We start from the raw sequence: 18,610 nt of genomic DNA, 5'->3' as shown, positions 1-18,610 counted from the left end.
TCCCGTCGCGTCTCTCCAGCGCCAGGCGCACAATCCCCTCCTGGCCTCCCCGTGTTACTTTGACCCCGCGTTACGCAAACAAACCCGGAGCGTGAGACCTCTTCCCGGCTCGTTGTCCCTTACGCAACCTCGACCTGCACCCGCCCCGCTCTGCCTCAGACACAAGCCAGCCCTGCGGTAGCACTGTGAGGACGAGGACGAGTGGCATCACAGCGACAGCCAATAGGAAGAGTGACATCACCGTGACAGCCAATAGAATGAATGACATCAGTGCGATAGCCAATAGGACAAGTAGCTTCACAGCGACAGCCAATAGGAAGAGTGCCATCATTGTGACAGCCAATAGAACGAGTGCCATCGCTGCAACAGCCAATAGGACGAGTGGCATCACCACGAGAGCCAATAGGATGCTTTCATTTGCAATGGTATAATTGAAACAAATTTTAATGTAGGGTTCATTCTTCAGAGTCACGCAGCACTGAACTGAGCATTTATACCACACTATTAATTTGCTTTACACCTGGATTTTTGGGTCAGAAACGGCCACTGATTTTAATGTGGAAATAAACCCCAGGAGACCGTGATTTGCAGCTAATTAGCTAATTGAGTAATTGGGTAATTGGTGGCAAAAGATGAACAGATACAGTCCTCCAGACAAGGGGCTCCTTACATGTGTGTGTGTGTGTGTGTGTATGTGTGTGTGTATGCGTGCACACGTGCGCGTGTGTGTGTGCGTGTGTCAGAGAGAGGTTGTGTGTGTGTGCGTGCATGCGCGCACGCGTGCGTGTGTGTATGTGTGCATGTATGCGTGCACGGGTGTGTGTGTGTGTGTGTGTGGATAGCATATAGGGATGGGTGGGCAATGGCTGCTGGTGTGTGTCTGCGATGCGGTAAACAGCCAAACGTTCGGATCAATGCTGACAGTAGGCTGACCGAACCCCCCCTACCCCCCCCTATCAGAACAGTGTGTACCTAACACTACGGCAGGCTACCTGGGGCAGAAACAACCTTTGCAATCTTGCAGATTACCAGAAAACTTCTAGAAATGAGTAACCCGGGGGTGGGGGGGGTGGGGGGGGGGAACTTCAGTCCACAAGGGCAACCAGCGGACCACTGGTATGGTGCTACGCGTCCCCTCCCTCAGACACGGAAGATCCCGGAGATCCCGCTCATGGGCCACTTCAGCGCACTTTGTGAGACACGGGATACACAGGGAGGGCGCGGGGGGGGGGGGGGGGCTTGTAGCAAAAATGCGAAATACGCAAAGATATCTAGGCCTGAAACTCAGTCCTGGAGGACCATAGTGGCCAAAGGTTTTTTAAAAATTTCCTTTCACCTCTCAGATGTGTGGTCTGCAGACTCTGGCCAATGAGTGACTTAAATTAATCAAACGATAAGTGGTGATACTGACTGAGCCTGTGGGATACACAGGGGGGGGGGGGGGGGACGACCTCTGATTCTGAGAGACTGACATCCCGGGTTCAAAACAGCCTGGAATCGTCGTGCTCATATGAACTGTTCAGTTTCCCCACAATGCACTGAGGCAGCAGATGAATAAAAAGGCCAGCAAAATGTACCCTGCACCTGTAGCGCACATGCCAAATCTGGCCAATCCTGACCCATTTAGGGGGTACCCTATTTAAAGCTTTATAACTCCAGATGTGAACATCACAGAGACTTGAAGAATGGCTTAAATGAAGCAAGACATTTGTACAATTTACAATACTAGCTTAGATTAGTTTATATTCATAAAATTGGAAGAAGTAGAGTGCCGCAAATTCAATTGTCAAGGCAAAAAATCTAAAATGAATTTGCTCTTTTTTAGTTCGCAATGAAATATTGGGAGATTGCATATATACAGCAGGTTAAAGTATACATGTCCTGGATCAAAAACTTCTTGACCACAAGTTCATAAAATCTAAGGGTGGATATGTAGAACTACTAAAGATCTATTAAGCAAAAACTAAGCAGTGTACTCAAATGAGCCTCAAACCACCGTGCTACTGCCAAATATGGAGCATCGCGTAGTTCTGGCAGGTCACGAGAGTCAAGCGCTCCGGCCGAATCAGCTGATGGCTCAGCTGAGTGATGTTAGCCTATCACAGTACATTCACTAACAGGGCGGTCTACTTAAACAGCCTCCCTCTACTTATTCGGCTGCTCCTCCTGCATGCAAGCGCTGCACGTTGCTTCGTAAATCCCCTCCACCACCCCAGCTCCATCCCCATGCGTCAAGAATTTGCATTCTCCATCCTTATGTGTTAAGAACTTGCTTTGCTCCATCCCTATGTGTTAAGAACTTGCTTTGCTGCTGGATCTGTTCTGTGTGTACCCCTCTAAGGGGGGTTTGGCTGCTGGCCTCCCGGCCTTATCCACACGGGCTGCGTGGTTGGCGGGAGAGCTCCAGAACAGAGCCATACCGCCAAACATAACTGTATTGCCTTTATTGTCAATAAAGTTCTACTTGATGACAGTGGTCCTGACAGAAATGCAGTAGACACTACAAGCATTGTTTCTCCTGAATATTTTTTACATTGAGTTCAACAGGAAGATTAATCAGGAGAAACAATGCTTGTAGTATCTACTGTATATCTGGCAGCAGCACGGTGGTTTGAGGCTTATTTAATACCTTGGACCCTTGATGATTTAAAGCCACTTAGCCAACAAATGTGTTCCATACTTTATCAGCATAATTTACAGCTGAATCTAGTCCCACCCCCCAATTCCCATAGAGATCCATTCAAATGTAAAGAGTTTTTGTATAAGATATCCAGACTCTGATGATGTTGATAGGTCACAGACATCAGGAAGTCATGGCATGCGAATGATATGCAACCAAATACAAAACATGACTCTTATTTGACATTGTGTTCATTTGTCTACTGTATAAGTGAATTTCCCTTTTTCTAGCTTTTCCCCAAACAGTTCACTGCAGCAAAAGAAAACAAGCAAATGCACAGGAGGTCTCAGGAGTCCATTTGTTTCATTTGTGCTAATTTTCTGACCGATGATCTGTTGTTAAGACCATTAAAAGCTTAATATTTAGCCATTTTGGGCTTGGCCCATTTTTTTGCCCAGGAGTGTAAATGAGCCCCTTATGAAGGTTTAAGATGAAACATTGATATCAGATTTTAAAAATAATGCAAAAATATTATCACACAATGCTCTACAGTACCTAAATGTGTAATAATTGTATGTATTTCTATACTCTGTACTCTCGTATGTTTTCTTGTATGGGGATGGGACAACATGAAAACAATTTAACCGTCCACCACGTTTTAGCAATGTTCCAGCTCTGACGTCATCACTGTTGCATGCATCACAAAAACTATTACACTACTAACTAACACTTACATTACAGTGTGAAACATCCACATTATATAATACCACCAACCTATTTAAAGATGCTCGATTTCAAAAATAAGGTATATAACCGAAATATTTTGAGCAGTAGGCCTAATACTTAGATAGCAATGATTAAATTTTATCTGTGTTCAGTAGATAGAGATAGAGACAGTAAATCAATGATACAATCTATCTGCTTCTGTTTTGCTCCAGAAAACGATGTCAGATAGGTCTATCAGCAAACATATGACTTAGCTATGCCCAAAAGTCCTCAATAATAATAGCATTTTCCAAGAAATTACACAAAATTGTTGACAACGTTTCATTAGGTGCAGCATCTTTTACTGTTACCACAGAGTGAATGCGTAAGTGAATGCGATAAATCATTTTTCGGTCATGCTGACCTATAAAACGCTATTCCAAAAGCAGAATTAGACATGTTATACATTGTTAAAATGCTTATACTTTCACCTACTGAATAAATGAATTGTCAATCAAGCCAGGCTGTACTAAAAAGGGCGACAACGCCGTAAACAACACGTGTGGTATTAGGCACAGTTATTTTGGAAGATACCCAAGCGTCACAGATGCGCATATATTTCCCAAACGGATTGTCCAAGACAATATATGACCACGCAGTCTCAAAAGGGACATCTCTACACGTAAAACCAACAGTAAGGATTTATATTTATTCAATATTTAGTCCCAGATATTGACTGTAGAATGACATGGTATCATTTTTTAAAAACTTTTTCTCGTTTATTTTGTTATTCAGTGAGCAGCATTTTCATGGCTGTATTGGCGTATCTTAGGGCTATTGTTACTATGAGGGAATACGATTTTTGAGTGGTGAAAGAATATTTTTATGAATGCCAAGATAGACAATATTGTCCATTCTCATGGGTGGGGGGTGTTTTGTAGATGAGACTGCAGGGAGGGGGTGTGTGTTAAATTAACAATGGTGGCACTCCGGTGGTGAAACTCCGTATTAGGCATAGTTGTTGTGTATCGTCTACTAATGAAACTAAAACAATGCATTTGTTTTTAACTCACACTTTGGTTGCAGTAACCACTGAATGCCATGCCGACCACTAGGGGCTTTGCGCTAAGAGGTTAAAAAGCACATGTTCAATATTGCCTGGGTCAACGCTCTGCAGTGTGTGGCGATGACATCAGCATCCTACTCGTGCGTTTCTATCAGGAGTCATGTGTGGTGAGGTCCAATAAAACTTACACAACCCCCGGTATCAGATCCATTGGGGGGGGGGGGGGGTGGGGGGGGGGTGGGAGGGAGAAATCCAAACTTACATAAGAGATAAAATCACCTGAAAGGACAGAACCATGGCAGCGCTCCCGAGCAAACCCAAGAGGGGTCAAAGGGCACAGGGCACAGGAACGCTCACGTCCGCGCTATGTTTCCCAGCCGCTGTTCTCAGATGCCCTTCCCGTGACCCCTCATGACCTGCCCTGTGTAGACCCTAGCAGAGAGAGCCAGCCCACGACACCCATCTCTCCCGTTTCTAGGATCTCCAGTTTCCAGGACATTATTTTTAAGTCACAAGGAAGATCACAGGAACAGCCATAGTAATGTTACTCAGCCTTAATTTTTTTTTTGAAGTAAAATCATCATCAGTCATTCATCTTCATTTTATAGCAAGGGCCAGCAAATATCATACATGTCAAGCTTTACTGGCTCATATCTTTTGTTTTTTTTTTGTTTTGTTTTAAATGAGGAAATGACAACAATAATACCTCAGATTATATAGCGCTTTTCTAGGTACTCAAAGTCACTTTACATGGGGAAACAAAAAGAAAGAGAAATAAAACTTTATTAGGTGAAAGAATAACCATCAGGGGATAATGCCAGAACGGGTTGTCATTTCCAACAGTTTGTTTGAACGCGACAAGCCTGAAATTCTAATTCTGCGACTCGTTTTGGGACAGGAAACAAGTTCTAAGACTGTCGAGGAAACATTCTTGTCACAGTGCCATCTCACAAACAAATAAGAAGTTAAAGGGAATGACCCCGAACATTCTTAAAATGCTTCCTGTTAGGTGCATTTTCCTGAGGTCTGTTTGACTGTTCCGAAGGAGTCCGAACAGCAAGTGAGTTACTGAGACTGAAACATTCTGGAACATTTATTCCCTGCTGTTATTGAAAGATTCTGGAACATTTCCCCACTGTTAGTGAAAGATTCTGGAACATCCCCCACTGATACTGAAACATTATGGAACACATCCCCTGCTGTTACTGAAAGGTTCCAGAACATTTCCCTGCTGTTACTGAAAGGTTCTGGAACATTTCCCCTGCTGTTATTGAAAGGTTCTGGAACATTTCCCCTGCTGTTATTGAAAAGTTTAGCATCTGCTGGGGAAGGACAGCGGACGCAGAAACAGAGAAAGAGGACGAGGAGATGAGGGAATGCGTGCATCGTTTATTAGGCGACACAGAACAGGACAGTCATACAGGAAGTGCAGTTATCGCTGTAGCTCCACGTTTCTCATGATAAAATGCGACCCTTAACTTTCCCGTCTGACAAGAAAACAGTGAGCTCAACATGTTCGCATTTCCCTGACCCTCTCAGGTAGGGACTGGGTTCCAGTGAGGAGGGATTTTTGCTGGGAGCCCAGTTTGACTGTAACACTAAACACTAAGCATTACATTCGCTTCGCAGCCCCATTTGTACAGGGCTCACACTACTCAACATCACAAATGTGAACAGAAACATTCATTGTGCTGTTCTTCCATCAGCGGGTTACTCACAGAGCAGGCCAGTACATCGCAGTACCATCGCGGCCTTTGACCCCTCTGTTTCTGCCCTACGGAGGGGCCATTTTGAGGCCTTACTGCACCCCTCTCTGGCACCCGGATGCTGGTAAAGCACAGATCTGGGGCTCGTGTAAAAACACGGCCAGCGACACACAGACAAAACAAGCCACAAGAGCGGCAATGCATACAATTCCCAGCAAAACCAGGGTTGCCCCGGTTACGCTTATAATCAGAACAACCTTTCAATGCCTTTTATCCCAGTGCAGTAACCTGTGCTATTTAATCTTCATACTCTGGAAAGACCAGAGAGTGAGCGTGTTCCGCATAACACAGGGAACATATCTGAGGATATTACTTATTCATGAGATATCCTCAGTGCACTCCAGTGCTATCTCATGAGTAATTAATATCCTCAGTGCACTCCTGTGCTATTAATTATTCATGAGATAGCACTGGAGTGCATTGAGGATATTAATTATTCATGAGATAGCACAGGAGTGCACTGCAGATTTTAATTACTCATGAGATAGCACTGGAGTGCATGGAGGATATTACTTATTCATGAGATAGCACTGGAGTGCACTGAGGATTTTAATTATTCATGAGATAGCACTGGAGTGCACTGAGGATATTAATTACTCATGAGATAGCACTGGAGTGCACTGAGGATATCTCATGAATAAGTAAAGGCATTTGTAAATCGCCCTGGCAAAAATTCATTAGTAACTTCTTTTAACTACTTAATTATTTACCCCCCCTCACCCTCCTAACCTCTCCCGAAAAATTCCCTTCCCTTCCCTACTTCTTGACTTTCTTGTCTTTTTCCGTGTCCTTGTCTTTCTCTTTCTTGTCCTTCTCGTCCTGCTCTCCTTCCTCCTCCTCAGCCTCGGGGATGTAGACGCTGACGGTGAAGTTGCCGCTCTCCGTGCCGTACTTGTTGGTCACCACCAGGCTGTACTTGCCGGAGTCGGGCGGGGTCACCGACGGGATGGTGATGCTGGCGAACTTTCCCGCCTCGAACTTCAGGACGTAGCGGTCGTCCGCCGAGATGTCCACCTGGTTCTTCAGCCACTGCACCTGGGGGGCGGGGTCTCCCCAGACGTTTCCGGTGAGGTTGAGAGACTGGGGCGGGGGGGGGGAGGGGGGGAAGACAGCAGAAACCAGGGTGACCACACCAAAACAGTGACCAAAGGCACACAGGTAGGGGGCGACATAGCTCAGGAGGTAAGACCGATTGTCTGGCAGTCGGAGGGCTGCCGGTTCAAACCCCGCCCTGGGCATGTCGTGTGTCCTTGAGCAAGACACCTAACCCCTAACCCCTAACTGCTCTGGCGAATGAGAGGCATCAATTGTAAAGCGCTTTGGATAAAAGCGCTATATAAATGCAGTCCATTTACCATTTACCATAGGTAGCGACACTCACAGGCAACAGGTAAGGACATCGGGTCTCGTTCAGGAAACATGCGTACAATCACATTTGATCGTAAACTACGGGTAAGAACGTTTCCAAGAACATTTTGGCATTCATCATTTTTTTTCTTATCTGTATTTGTCCACGGCTGTTTCCTTATGCTTCTTACGACCTCCATCGTATAAGCTTTTGTGTTTATAGTTGTGCATCACTGCTCTCTGCCTGACTATCTTTGATCCACTTCCGGTTTGCCCCAGAGTGGTAATTTCCGCTTCCGGTCATTTTATTTAAAAGACCGTCGTTAGCGTTGATCTAGGTAGACTAGCTCTGCGCACTCGAGTGCTTGGATCGTGGATTATTGATTGCTTATCTGACCAGTGTATGACCGCATTTGTTTGACTTCTGATTCTTGCTTAGCCCCTTTTGATTTGTTTGTTCATCAGATTTTGTGTATGACCCTTGCCTCGTCCTATCGACTCTGATTGTTGCCTAGCCCTTTCGTTTTGTTTGCCCCAGCGTACCACTCGGTCTCGATCCTGACTTCGACTGTTGGTTTGCCCCTCTGCTCGCCTTATAGTTAGTTATAGTTATATTTAGAGTGTTCCAGCTGGATTGTATCCTTCCCTTGAGACTAGGGCTGCCCCCTGAAAGTCGACGATTCGAATCATCTGTCAGAGACCCCTCAGTCGACTGAGATCCTATGAGTCGAGCAGTTGGTTCTTTTTTAGACAGTCAACGTGCATAACAATACGGGTCCGGAATACATCATCATAGAATCTTACAAAAACGGACAGTGGTTATATTACAATATTGAATCACAGTGGTCCCTCGCTATAACGCGGTTCACCTTTCGCGGCCTCGCAGTTTCGCGGTTTTTAGTGCAATTTTGCTTTTTTTTTTACAGCGCATTGTGTTCTGCGTCCTGATTAGCGCATTGTGTTCTGGGTCCTGATTGGCTTATTTTTCGCAGTTTTCCCAAGCATAGCCGACTACCACCGTGAACCAAGAGTGCCCCCTCGTGGACAGAATAAAGCACTACCAAATGACAACATAAGAAACATCACATGCATTATGAGCCATAAACATTACAAGGCCCAGTAATCACTGAACAACAAGACTGAAGCCTTCAGTGTAAATGTTGATCTACTGTTTGGTTTTTTCAACTTTGTACAGAATATGGTGAATCTGTCCGTGTGCAAACTGTGTTTATGAGTGTCAAAAAACAGGGCTAGCTAGCAGGGCTAACTGTTAGCGGACGCCGCAGAGCCTAAGTGCTCAGTACCTTGCCCTCCTGGATGGTGACCACGTCTGGCAGGCCTCCCACAACACGAGCGCGGTCTGAAAAAGGACATAATCAGTGTAGAAACTACATATCCCAGCATGCTTCATGTGCGGTGAGCACAAACACTTCCTGGGGGACACTGGTCTCTTTAATACAGCTGAACTGAACTCAGCGGAACCCAACTCAACCCAACTCCCCTCAGTTCAAAAGGCTCTGTTGACAATATAGTGTTGCCACAACAACAATTATTTATCAGTTAAGTAACTAAAACGTATACAGGTACATGTACTGTACAAATAATCACCACAAGGTAAGGTTGAGAGGTTAATCACATTAAAGAGTCACATTAAAAATATGCCTAGGCTTCAACACAACACTGTATTGCATTGTTGGGCTGACCTGTATATGGGTTGGTGGTCCGTATAAACAAGTATGTGTAACAAGTATTAATGTGTAATGTATAATTTGTAATGCGTAATGTGATTAAATTCAATGCTGACAATTATCACAATTACATTTGCTGTGCATGGTAACCATGCAACCACCCAAACGTGCTATAGAAGGGACAAAAGCCTCCAAAATATTTCCAGCGACAGTGCGGGACATCCTGGCTGATGCAAGACTGATGTGTCCCCCCCCCCCCCAAATGTGCGGAGAGAAGTAGATAGGGGACTGATGCCGCCCCCCCCCTCCCCACCCCACTTACTCCTCTCTGCTATGGCAGCAGCCCTGGAAAAGAAGAGAGTGAGAGATGGTGAGTGTGTGTGCAGGACAATTACACATTTACACACTGATTACACACCATTTACACACTGATTACACACTATTTACACACTGATTACACAGTTTACACACTATTTACACAGTGCTTACACACTACTTATACATTAATTACACAGTTTACACACTATTTACACACTGCTTACACACTATTTACATATAATCTACACACTGTTTACACACTACTTACACACTTATTACAAACTGCTTACACACTGTTTACACAATAATTTAAAGATTAGACCACAGTAAAGTACTTCACATAAGGACACAAAAAAACACCATGTCTTCATACATCATTTTGTGAGCGTATCGGTAAATGTAGCTAAAATATCAGCTCAGGTAAACGGTCGGGTTGAGAATGAAATTCAGAAACAGATATGGAAGCAGGATGGATTTTCCCCCACACCATGCACACACACACACACACACACACACACACACACACACACACACACACAGCCCTGTCCTGACAGGAGTATTCTGAGCATACTCACTTCAGCCTCTGGAACTCAGCGAAAGCCTCCTCCCACGCTGTGTAAAAACAGACGGAAAATATTACAGATTTTGGCCTTTATTACGAGGAGAAAAAAATAGAAACAGCAAAGAGAAAAGAGCACAAAGACTGAGAAAATAGGTGAAGAGTTAAGAGGTGCTGCCAAGTTCCATTGATGATATATGTTCAGACCTGCACCAAGACACACACACACACAGGCACACACTCACTCACGCTCACGCTCTCGCACTCGCACTCGCACACACACAGGCACACACTCTCTCACACACACTCACACACACATACACACACACTCTCTCACACACACAGGCACACAGTCTCACACACACTCCCACACACATTCACACACACACACACACTCACACACACACACACAGGCACACGCTCTCACACGCTCTCACACACACACACACTCACACACACACACACACACACACACACTAAACTGTACCTTGTCCGGCCAGTTCGTAAACCCTCCGCACCCCAGCCTTCCCGTCGAAGATGTCGATGGCGTATTTGCCTTTGTCCTTCTCTGTGGGTTCGTTTATCTTCAGCCAGAGCTCCTCCCCTGTGATGCCAGCCTCCAGATGTTTGGACTGAGTGATCTTTGCATCTCTGAGGAGCAACACAGGGGAAAATGTGTTAGCGCAGACAATGTGAGAACACACACACACGTACACACACACATAGACACACACGTAAACACACACACACACACACACACACACACACATAGACACACACGTAAACACACACACACAGTGGAAGTGGTGACATACTTGTACAGCCAGCCCACGCACAGATCCTCGGTGTAGCACACACACACACTTACACAGATCCTTGGTGTAGCGCACACACACACACTTACACAGATCCTCGGTTTAGCGCACACACACACACACACACACACAGTGGAAGTGGTGACATACTTGTACAGCCAGCCCACGCACAGATCCTCGGTGTAGCACACACACACACTTACACAGATCCTTGGTGTAGCGCACACACACACACTTACACAGATCCTTGGTTTAGCGCACACACACACACACACACACAGTGGAAGTGGTGACGTACTTGTACAGCCAGCCCACGCGCAGATCCTCCAGGTAGTACACCACCGTGGTGTGCAGTATGATGCCCTCCTCAGTGCTTGTCACACTCAGCTCAGTGGCAGAGTTTGCTGCGGGGGTGCACAAGGTCACACAAGGTCACACAAGGTCATACAATGTGATGTCACACGACACAACCGAAGCACAATGTCGGGTTGCGTGTTCTGGAATTTTCCGTGCAGAATATTAGAGCAAGGTAATTTATGTGTAAATAAATGTGAACCTCCATTTTTAAATCTGCCTTATGTGCATTGTCAAATTCTTGCATAAAAACCAATTATGATTTTTATCTGTTGAAAAAATGATAATCTCATCAAACCAGCTAAAGGCAACATATCTATTATGATCAGAGTACTTCACATATTTTCCTTTGGTACTATATTTGTTAAAAATAGAGAGAAGTATTGAGAAGTGCAGGCTTACCAATAACTCTGAAGACTTCATTCATCAGTTCCTGGAATCCTGGAAAATATCACACGGTGATCCACACAAGGACCTTGGTGTCACACACATCACGCACAGTGTGTGTTTCATAAGCACCCAACTCCTGAGGACTCCATGAATGATGCTACTGAAGCGACCTTCTTTTCAGCATGAAAAGGCCAAAGTGCAGAGATCCAGGCCCAGGAGCGATACACCTCAGAATAGAAGGACTGGATCCAGGACTAGTCTGGTCTGGTAGCTCATGATGGACAGGGTGTGGACAGGGGACTCTAAACATGCTGAGCCATGTGCATCAGTTCAGCATGTATAAGGGCCTCTGCTGCTCCAGCTCAGGTGTGAGGGCCTCTGAGGTGTAGTTTGATGTTTACGGTGAACAGGTGACTCACCTTTGTCTGTCAGGTCCAAGGTGCTCTTATCTTTGCCCCTGGAGTCCTTCAGCTGGACTTCATAAATGCCGGCATCCTTCTTACTGATCTGAAACGAAAGCCAGAGTTTCTGTGGGTCAGAACACACACACACACACACACACATACACCCTCTCTCTCTGCCTGCACGTGCGTTCCAATAAACACGAGGGAAGTCCTTCAAACTTTTCATCAAAATAAAAAAAAATAAAAAAAACAGTGACTGAAAAGGCAAGCTTTTTCTCCTGCGATGGGTGCTGCAGGTTTCAAACACAGGACAGAACAGAGGAGGAGGAGAGAGCGAGAGAGAGAGAAAAAACTAAACAGACAAAAAAAAAAAGCAAGCTCAAAAATGTTTTTGCATTCGCAAGCAAACATGAAGCACATCTAGCACGCGGGGGGGAAAAGGTAATGTCCCAAACTTTGGCTTCCGTTTCGATGTTCTCCTCCTTGGGGAAAAGATCTGCGTCGTCGGATTCTGAATCTGAGCCTGCCGTTCTCTTAAAGCCGCACTGCAATCAGACACACAGGCTCGTTACGCAGCGAAGGTGTGAGAGCGCTGCACAGTAAAGACCGTCGGTGCTAACTCAGCGCTAACACAGAGCGCGTATGAGCGCAATACGGACCACACGCACTCTCCTAGAGCTGATTTAACACTGAACACGTTACTGTGTGTAAACGGGAACCTGGTCTGGCCTGGTGTTTGGATACTGGCGGACATGGTCGCTGATGTTCACCGTTACCACTGCTGGCACTGCCGTAAGTGGCTGGTGAATTTACCACGAGCCAATGCCGGCCCAGCAACGCTACACCACTGATACCAGTCTGCTCCAGGTGGCAGATGTCGGAATGTTTCTACTGGTCCACTGATTTTTTTAAAAATGCTACAAGACCAACACCATCAGGTTCACATTTACTGGGATGAGCAGAGGCCCCGCCCTCAGCCCCCAGCCCCGCCTCCAACTGCCACCCACTGCAGTGACATCACATGTTCCTCATATAATAGTCACCATGAGAATGCCTCAGTCAGGTTTATTTTTCAGCGTCATTTTTGCAGAGCTGCATCAGCAGAGCGTAGAGCTGCGCAGAGCTGCACAGCCAAAGCAGAGGAACCGCATTGAGCGTGTGACGTGGTGAGGAAGATTGCATCATCGCATGCTGCTTCCCTCCCTCCTTCAGAGACGCTATGGCCCGTTACACCCCACCCTGAGGAGCTGCTGGCCAGTCAGAGCTGGACTAACCCACACTCTGCACCGTGTACACACACACACACACACACACACACACATGCATGCACACGCACTCACACTCCCTCACACACACTCACTTACACACACACACACGCACTCACACTCACACTCACACACACTCACACACACTCACTTACACACACACACACGCACGCGCACGCGCACGCACACACTTACACACACACACACACACACACAGAAAATACTCCTAGTGCCAGAGCTGGACTAACCCACACTCTGTACCATGTACACACACACACACACACACACACACACACATGCACACGCACTCACACACACACACACTCACTTACACACATGCACACATGCACACACACGCGCACACGCACACTCACACACACGCACTCACACACACACACACACGCACGCGCACTCACACTCACACACACACTCACTTACACACACACTCACACTCACTTACACACACACACAGAAAATACTCCCAGTGCCAGAGCTGGACTAACCCACACTCACGCACAGGAACACCAGCAGCCCCAGTGACATCATATTCAAAAAGCACACAAAAACCATCATACATTTATTACAGACTCAAGTTTTCAGGTGAATATTTAGTAAATTATAGCACAGTGCAAAACCTTTGTACAAAGTCACTAAGTAAACTTCCTAGACATTCAATACATGTTTTAATTTAAAAGCTACTCAGGTGAATTGGTGAAGGTGGACGTATGGATGGAATGATTGGCATTAAGGTGAGATCCCGTTCTGCAAGTCTGAATTTGAGGCCACATTTCACACTTCCTGTTTCTGTGACTGTACTTCCTGAATTTCCAGGGGTGAGGTTCTACCCCTGGCGCCTCTGTGTTCAGGGGTGAACCCTCCGCCCCTTAATAAAACTGACCTTGGCGATGTTGAGGGCCAGGATGCCGTCTGTGAAAGACAGGTTATCTTGCTCCTCCACCTCCAGGCCGTCCTTGTACCAGGTGATGTCGGTCTCTCTGGACAGGTTGCCCACCTGCAGGGGGGTTAGAGGGAGGTGAGCTATGAGTCCGGGGGGGGGGGGCCTTGTGACCCGCTCGGCTCAGGTGAGGAAAGAGGTCGTACAGGGGTCATACCTTGGCTTTCAAGAGAACGTTACATTCTGCTGTGACCTCGAAACTCAGGTACTCCACAAAGTGAGGACCTGTGGGTGGAATAAACACAGACAATATCAGCGCAGACACAGACCGTGTCCGTACTACAGACAGTCAGTGCTTCAGACAGCTCGACAGCTCTCACCACAGACACAGACTCCTTTCTACAGGCAGTCAGTGTCAAAGACAGCTTTCACAACAGACATAGTTACAACCACAGACACAGACCGAGTCCTTTCTACAGTCAGAGCTACAGACAGTTTTCACCACAGACATAGTTACAACCACAGACACAGAGAAGACCATAGTGATGACCACATGCAAATGTAATGACAACACACAGCCAATAGCACCGGCAAAAAAATCACCACAGAGATAGTTAAAACCACAGAAATGACCACAGACAGAATCACTTCCGCACACAGGGTTTCTCTCACCTTGCTTCCTGACCCACTCCTTCCTCTCAAACTCAGACTTCTTCTGCATCTCTCTGAATTCTACAGGAAACACAATATCCACACTGACAATCAAAAGTAGCCGCTCATAAAATATCTTTTCAGCAGTGAGCGTGCTTCACAGGAGCGCTGCAGTACGCAGATCACACCTTAAAACCTAATTTCTGCCACAGGAAACTGTAAGGGCATGTCACAGAGTTAAAGGAAGTTGATTTGTCACATGGAAGTCTGCTCATAATAATATATCCACAATAAAAGCGTGTAATAATGTCACACAGGGCTACATTTTAAAGAGTATATACTGTATGCGTACATCAGTCGAACAGGCAAACGTTTTAAATGTAAGCTTGATTCATGTGATCTGTGTTGCTTCCCATAGGATAACCAGAGAAATAAGTCTTAATGGAAGCCAGAGTATGGCTAATACTGCCCCCCAGTGGATATACACAGTTACTGCTCCACTGAGGAGCAGGAGAGGGAATAACTGGAGAGAAAATGCACAGCTTATCGAGTCTCAAAATGGGTGGTGCTTTCATGTGCCGTCAGTGTAGTGCTTTAGACTGCAAAGTGTTTTGATTGGTTTAAATAACCCACAGACTGAAGGCTCATGGCTTCTCCAATCAGAGTAACACTCATGAAGCCTGCTTTCTGGTATGCAGGACTATCAACTGAGAGACTGAACTGTGATTGGTGGAGACTCATGGGAAGGGCAGGGCTTAACATACCATCTCCAATCAGCACCACGCTGGAGCAGCCGGTGGCCTTCCCATCCACCATTTGGAAGGTGAAGGTTCCCTCATCCTGGACCTCCAGCGAGTCCATGAACATCTCGATGATGCCTGTCTTCTTATCGAAGTTCATGGTGTATTTCTGAAAGACACACACACACACATACAGAACAAGCTATAGTGTGGAAAGCCCATGTTTGCCTATAAGTGTGTGTGTGTGTGTGTGTAGGCGTGTGATTGTGTGTGCAGGGGTGTGTGTATGTGTGTGTGTGTGTGTGTGGACACGTGTGTGTAGCCGTGCGCGAGTCTGTCTCAGCTGCGTACCTCTCCCTGGGCGATGATGTTGTTGTTGAACACGTACTCCACCTCACAGTTGGGGGTGAACTTCTCCATCTGCATCCAGAAGCGCACGCGGCCCTTCTCCTGCAGCTCCACGGCCAGCTCAGAGGTGAAGGGGATGGCTGGAGAGCACGCGGAGGACCACACGTTCAGCCCAGCGCTAACCGCTAACCGGCACGTTCAGCCCAGCGCTAACCGCTAACCGGCACATTCAGCCCAGTGCTAACCGCTAACCGGCACGTTCAGCCCAGTGCTAACCGCTAACCGGCACGTTCAGCCCAGTGCTAACCGCTAACCGGCACGTTCAGCCCAGTGCTAACCGCTAACCGGCACGTTCAGCTCAGTGCTAACCACTAACCAGCACGTTCAGCCCAGCGCTAACCGCTAACCGGCACGTTCAGCTCAGCGCTAACCGCTAACCGGCACGTTCAGCCCAGGGCAAACCACTAATGGCAATTTTCAAATGGAAAATTCTGATGTTGTCAACCGAAGGTTTTCAGCTCATCATAGGTATTAAGTTGAAATGAGCTACTAGTCTTGACGGAACACTTACTGCAACTGACCACAGTCAGAGAAAGAGATAGATAGAGAAAGATATACAGCGAAATTGGCATTCTAATGAAGCATTTTGAAATAGAATTTAAGAGAGAGGGGGCGAGAGGGAGACAGGGAAAGAGAGAGGGAGTGAGAGAGAGGGGGGAGAGAGGGAGAGCAAGGAAAAAGGAAGGAGAGAAAGAGAGAAGTGAGATAGAGAGAGAGGGGGAGAGAGAGATGAGAGGAGAGAGAGAGAGAAAGGGATACTCACTGGGGAACTTGTGGTCATGGCTGATGTCCAGCAGGCGTTTCAGTCCTATGAGGGAGGAGGAGTTCAGTGAGTGACAGACTGACTGACAGACAGCCACTCACACACACACTCACACAATCGCACACTCACTCACCCACTCACACACACTCGCACGCTCGCACGCTCACTCACACACTCACACACACACACACACACACACACACACTCACTCACATAATCACACACTCGCACACACTCACGCACACACACACACACACACACAGAGCCTCACCCTCCTCTGTGAGTGTGTAGCTGGAGGAGACCCCATCAGTGTTTGTGACCACACAGGAGTAAATGGCCAGATCCTCCAGGGAGGGGTCGGTGAAGATGGCCCGTGACCTGACATGAGAAAAATAGTTCTCGTCATATTTTACTTTGCAAGTTATTGACATTAAGCTATTATAAGTTATTAACATTCCCATAAGCACAGCTTTGGGGATTAAGTGCCTGTGTTCACAAAACACCTGGAGAAAAACACCTGACTTACCTGCCCCCTGAGGTCTCAATCTTGAGGCGGGAGGCGTCGACGGACTCCACGTAGTTCTTGGACCAGACGAACTGCGATTCGGCTGACATTTCGGAACACTCGAAGATCATGGAGATCACGCCGTCATCGTCCACGTCCACGTAGATCTCGTGGGTCCCTGGAGAGCGAGCCACACACGCCTCATTAGAGCCGGACATTTCAAATATGCCACTCGCAAAAATTTAATATTGCTCATCTAATTTTTATATGGCTCCACCTACAACACGACCTATATTTCCACCCTTTTGATTGCACTTGTTCAAAATGTATCAATACACTTTTTGAGAAGTACAAAATGAGTTTTGGTGTATTTGAGCCCATCAATGAAAAAACATTTTGCACTAGACTGCTTTCCAGTTTGGCTCATTTTTGCACATTTTCAGCACAAAGATCTTTAACACTCCAAGGGACTAAATCACTGGAAACCCACTTGAGGACATCAGGGTTGGTGCAGGGGGTGTGTGTGACTGTGTGTGCGCGTCTGAGTGTGTGTGTGTGGGCAGGGTTGTGTGTGTGTGTTGGGGGGGGGGGGGGGGTTACCTGGGCGGGTCAGGGCCAGCACTGAGTCTGAGAGTTCTGCAGGCTCTCCCACTCCAGCCAGGTTCTGAGCACAGACCCGCATCACATAGGACACGCCCTCCTTCAGACCCTCGACCTGGGGGGGGGGGGGGGGGGGGGGAGGGAGAGAGAGAGAGAGAGAGAGAGAGAGAGAGAGACTCAGTGCACACACACACACACACATGCATATACACACACACACAGACACAGTTACACACACATACATACACACACACGTACACACACACGCAGTCACACACGTGCACACACTCACACTCTCTCACACACACACACACAGTCAGCCCGTGACACACACAGTCACACACACACACACACCTTCAGGTACTTCTTGGTGGTGGCCTTCTCGTTGACTCCTTGCCACGCCTCCTCGGAAGACTCCGCCTCCCTGATGTCCACGTAGAACCCGGTGACCGCGGTGCGGCCCTGGTACACCGGCGGTTCCCATAGCAACACCAGGGAGTCGCTACGCACCTCCTGCACATGCAAGCTGTGGGGGGTTCCTGCGTCCAAAAAGAATGGAGGGGGGGTCAGCCCTCACACCTCAGTCAGAGCAACCATTACCCACAATGCCATTGGAGCATTCAAGATCTTAAAGCACGGCTCCTCAATCTTATCCAGAAAGGGCTGGTGTGGGTGCAGGCTTTTGTTCCAACCAAGCAGTAACACACCTGATTTGACTAATCCTTAGCAAAGACTGCAGTATTTAAATGCT

The 18,610-nt window shown here is 46.9% G+C and overlaps 1 protein-coding gene across 5 annotated transcripts in view; it reads right to left on the bottom strand.

Moving 5' to 3' along the window:
- Window positions 1-6,803: 6,803 nt before the first annotated feature.
- Window positions 6,804-18,610, bottom strand: part of myom1a (myomesin 1a (skelemin)) — a 34,237-nt gene continuing 22,430 nt past the window's right edge. For 4 of the 5 annotated variants that reach the window (XM_035430431.1, XM_035430430.1, XM_035430428.1 and 1 more), the window contains 19 exons: window positions 18,214-18,398; window positions 17,860-17,974; window positions 17,281-17,437; window positions 17,026-17,132; window positions 16,755-16,799; window positions 15,935-16,071; window positions 15,608-15,752; window positions 14,865-14,924; window positions 14,410-14,477; window positions 14,196-14,309; window positions 12,488-12,577; window positions 12,048-12,135; window positions 11,641-11,679; window positions 11,183-11,288; window positions 10,557-10,720; window positions 10,086-10,122; window positions 9,515-9,537; window positions 8,809-8,864; window positions 6,804-7,237 (listed from right to left, as the gene is read on the bottom strand). In XM_035430431.1, the coding sequence (XP_035286322.1) occupies window positions 6,914-7,237; window positions 8,809-8,864; window positions 9,515-9,537; window positions 10,086-10,122; window positions 10,557-10,720; window positions 11,183-11,288; window positions 11,641-11,679; window positions 12,048-12,135; window positions 12,488-12,577; window positions 14,196-14,309; window positions 14,410-14,477; window positions 14,865-14,924; window positions 15,608-15,752; window positions 15,935-16,071; window positions 16,755-16,799; window positions 17,026-17,132; window positions 17,281-17,437; window positions 17,860-17,974; window positions 18,214-18,398 (2,060 nt within the window). In that variant the 3' untranslated portion in view covers window positions 6,804-6,913. The remainder of the gene's footprint in view (window positions 7,238-8,808; window positions 8,865-9,514; window positions 9,538-10,085; window positions 10,123-10,556; window positions 10,721-11,182; window positions 11,289-11,640; window positions 11,680-12,047; window positions 12,136-12,487; window positions 12,578-14,195; window positions 14,310-14,409; window positions 14,478-14,864; window positions 14,925-15,607; window positions 15,753-15,934; window positions 16,072-16,754; window positions 16,800-17,025; window positions 17,133-17,280; window positions 17,438-17,859; window positions 17,975-18,213; window positions 18,399-18,610) is intronic. The other variant, XM_035430429.1, reaches the window with a different exon arrangement.

This window comes from Anguilla anguilla, chromosome 8 (assembly GCF_013347855.1).
Source record: "Anguilla anguilla isolate fAngAng1 chromosome 8, fAngAng1.pri, whole genome shotgun sequence".
In the NCBI taxonomy this organism is placed as follows: domain Eukaryota; kingdom Metazoa; phylum Chordata; class Actinopteri; order Anguilliformes; family Anguillidae; genus Anguilla; species Anguilla anguilla.
This window is presented reverse-complemented; position numbering and strand designations above follow the sequence as displayed.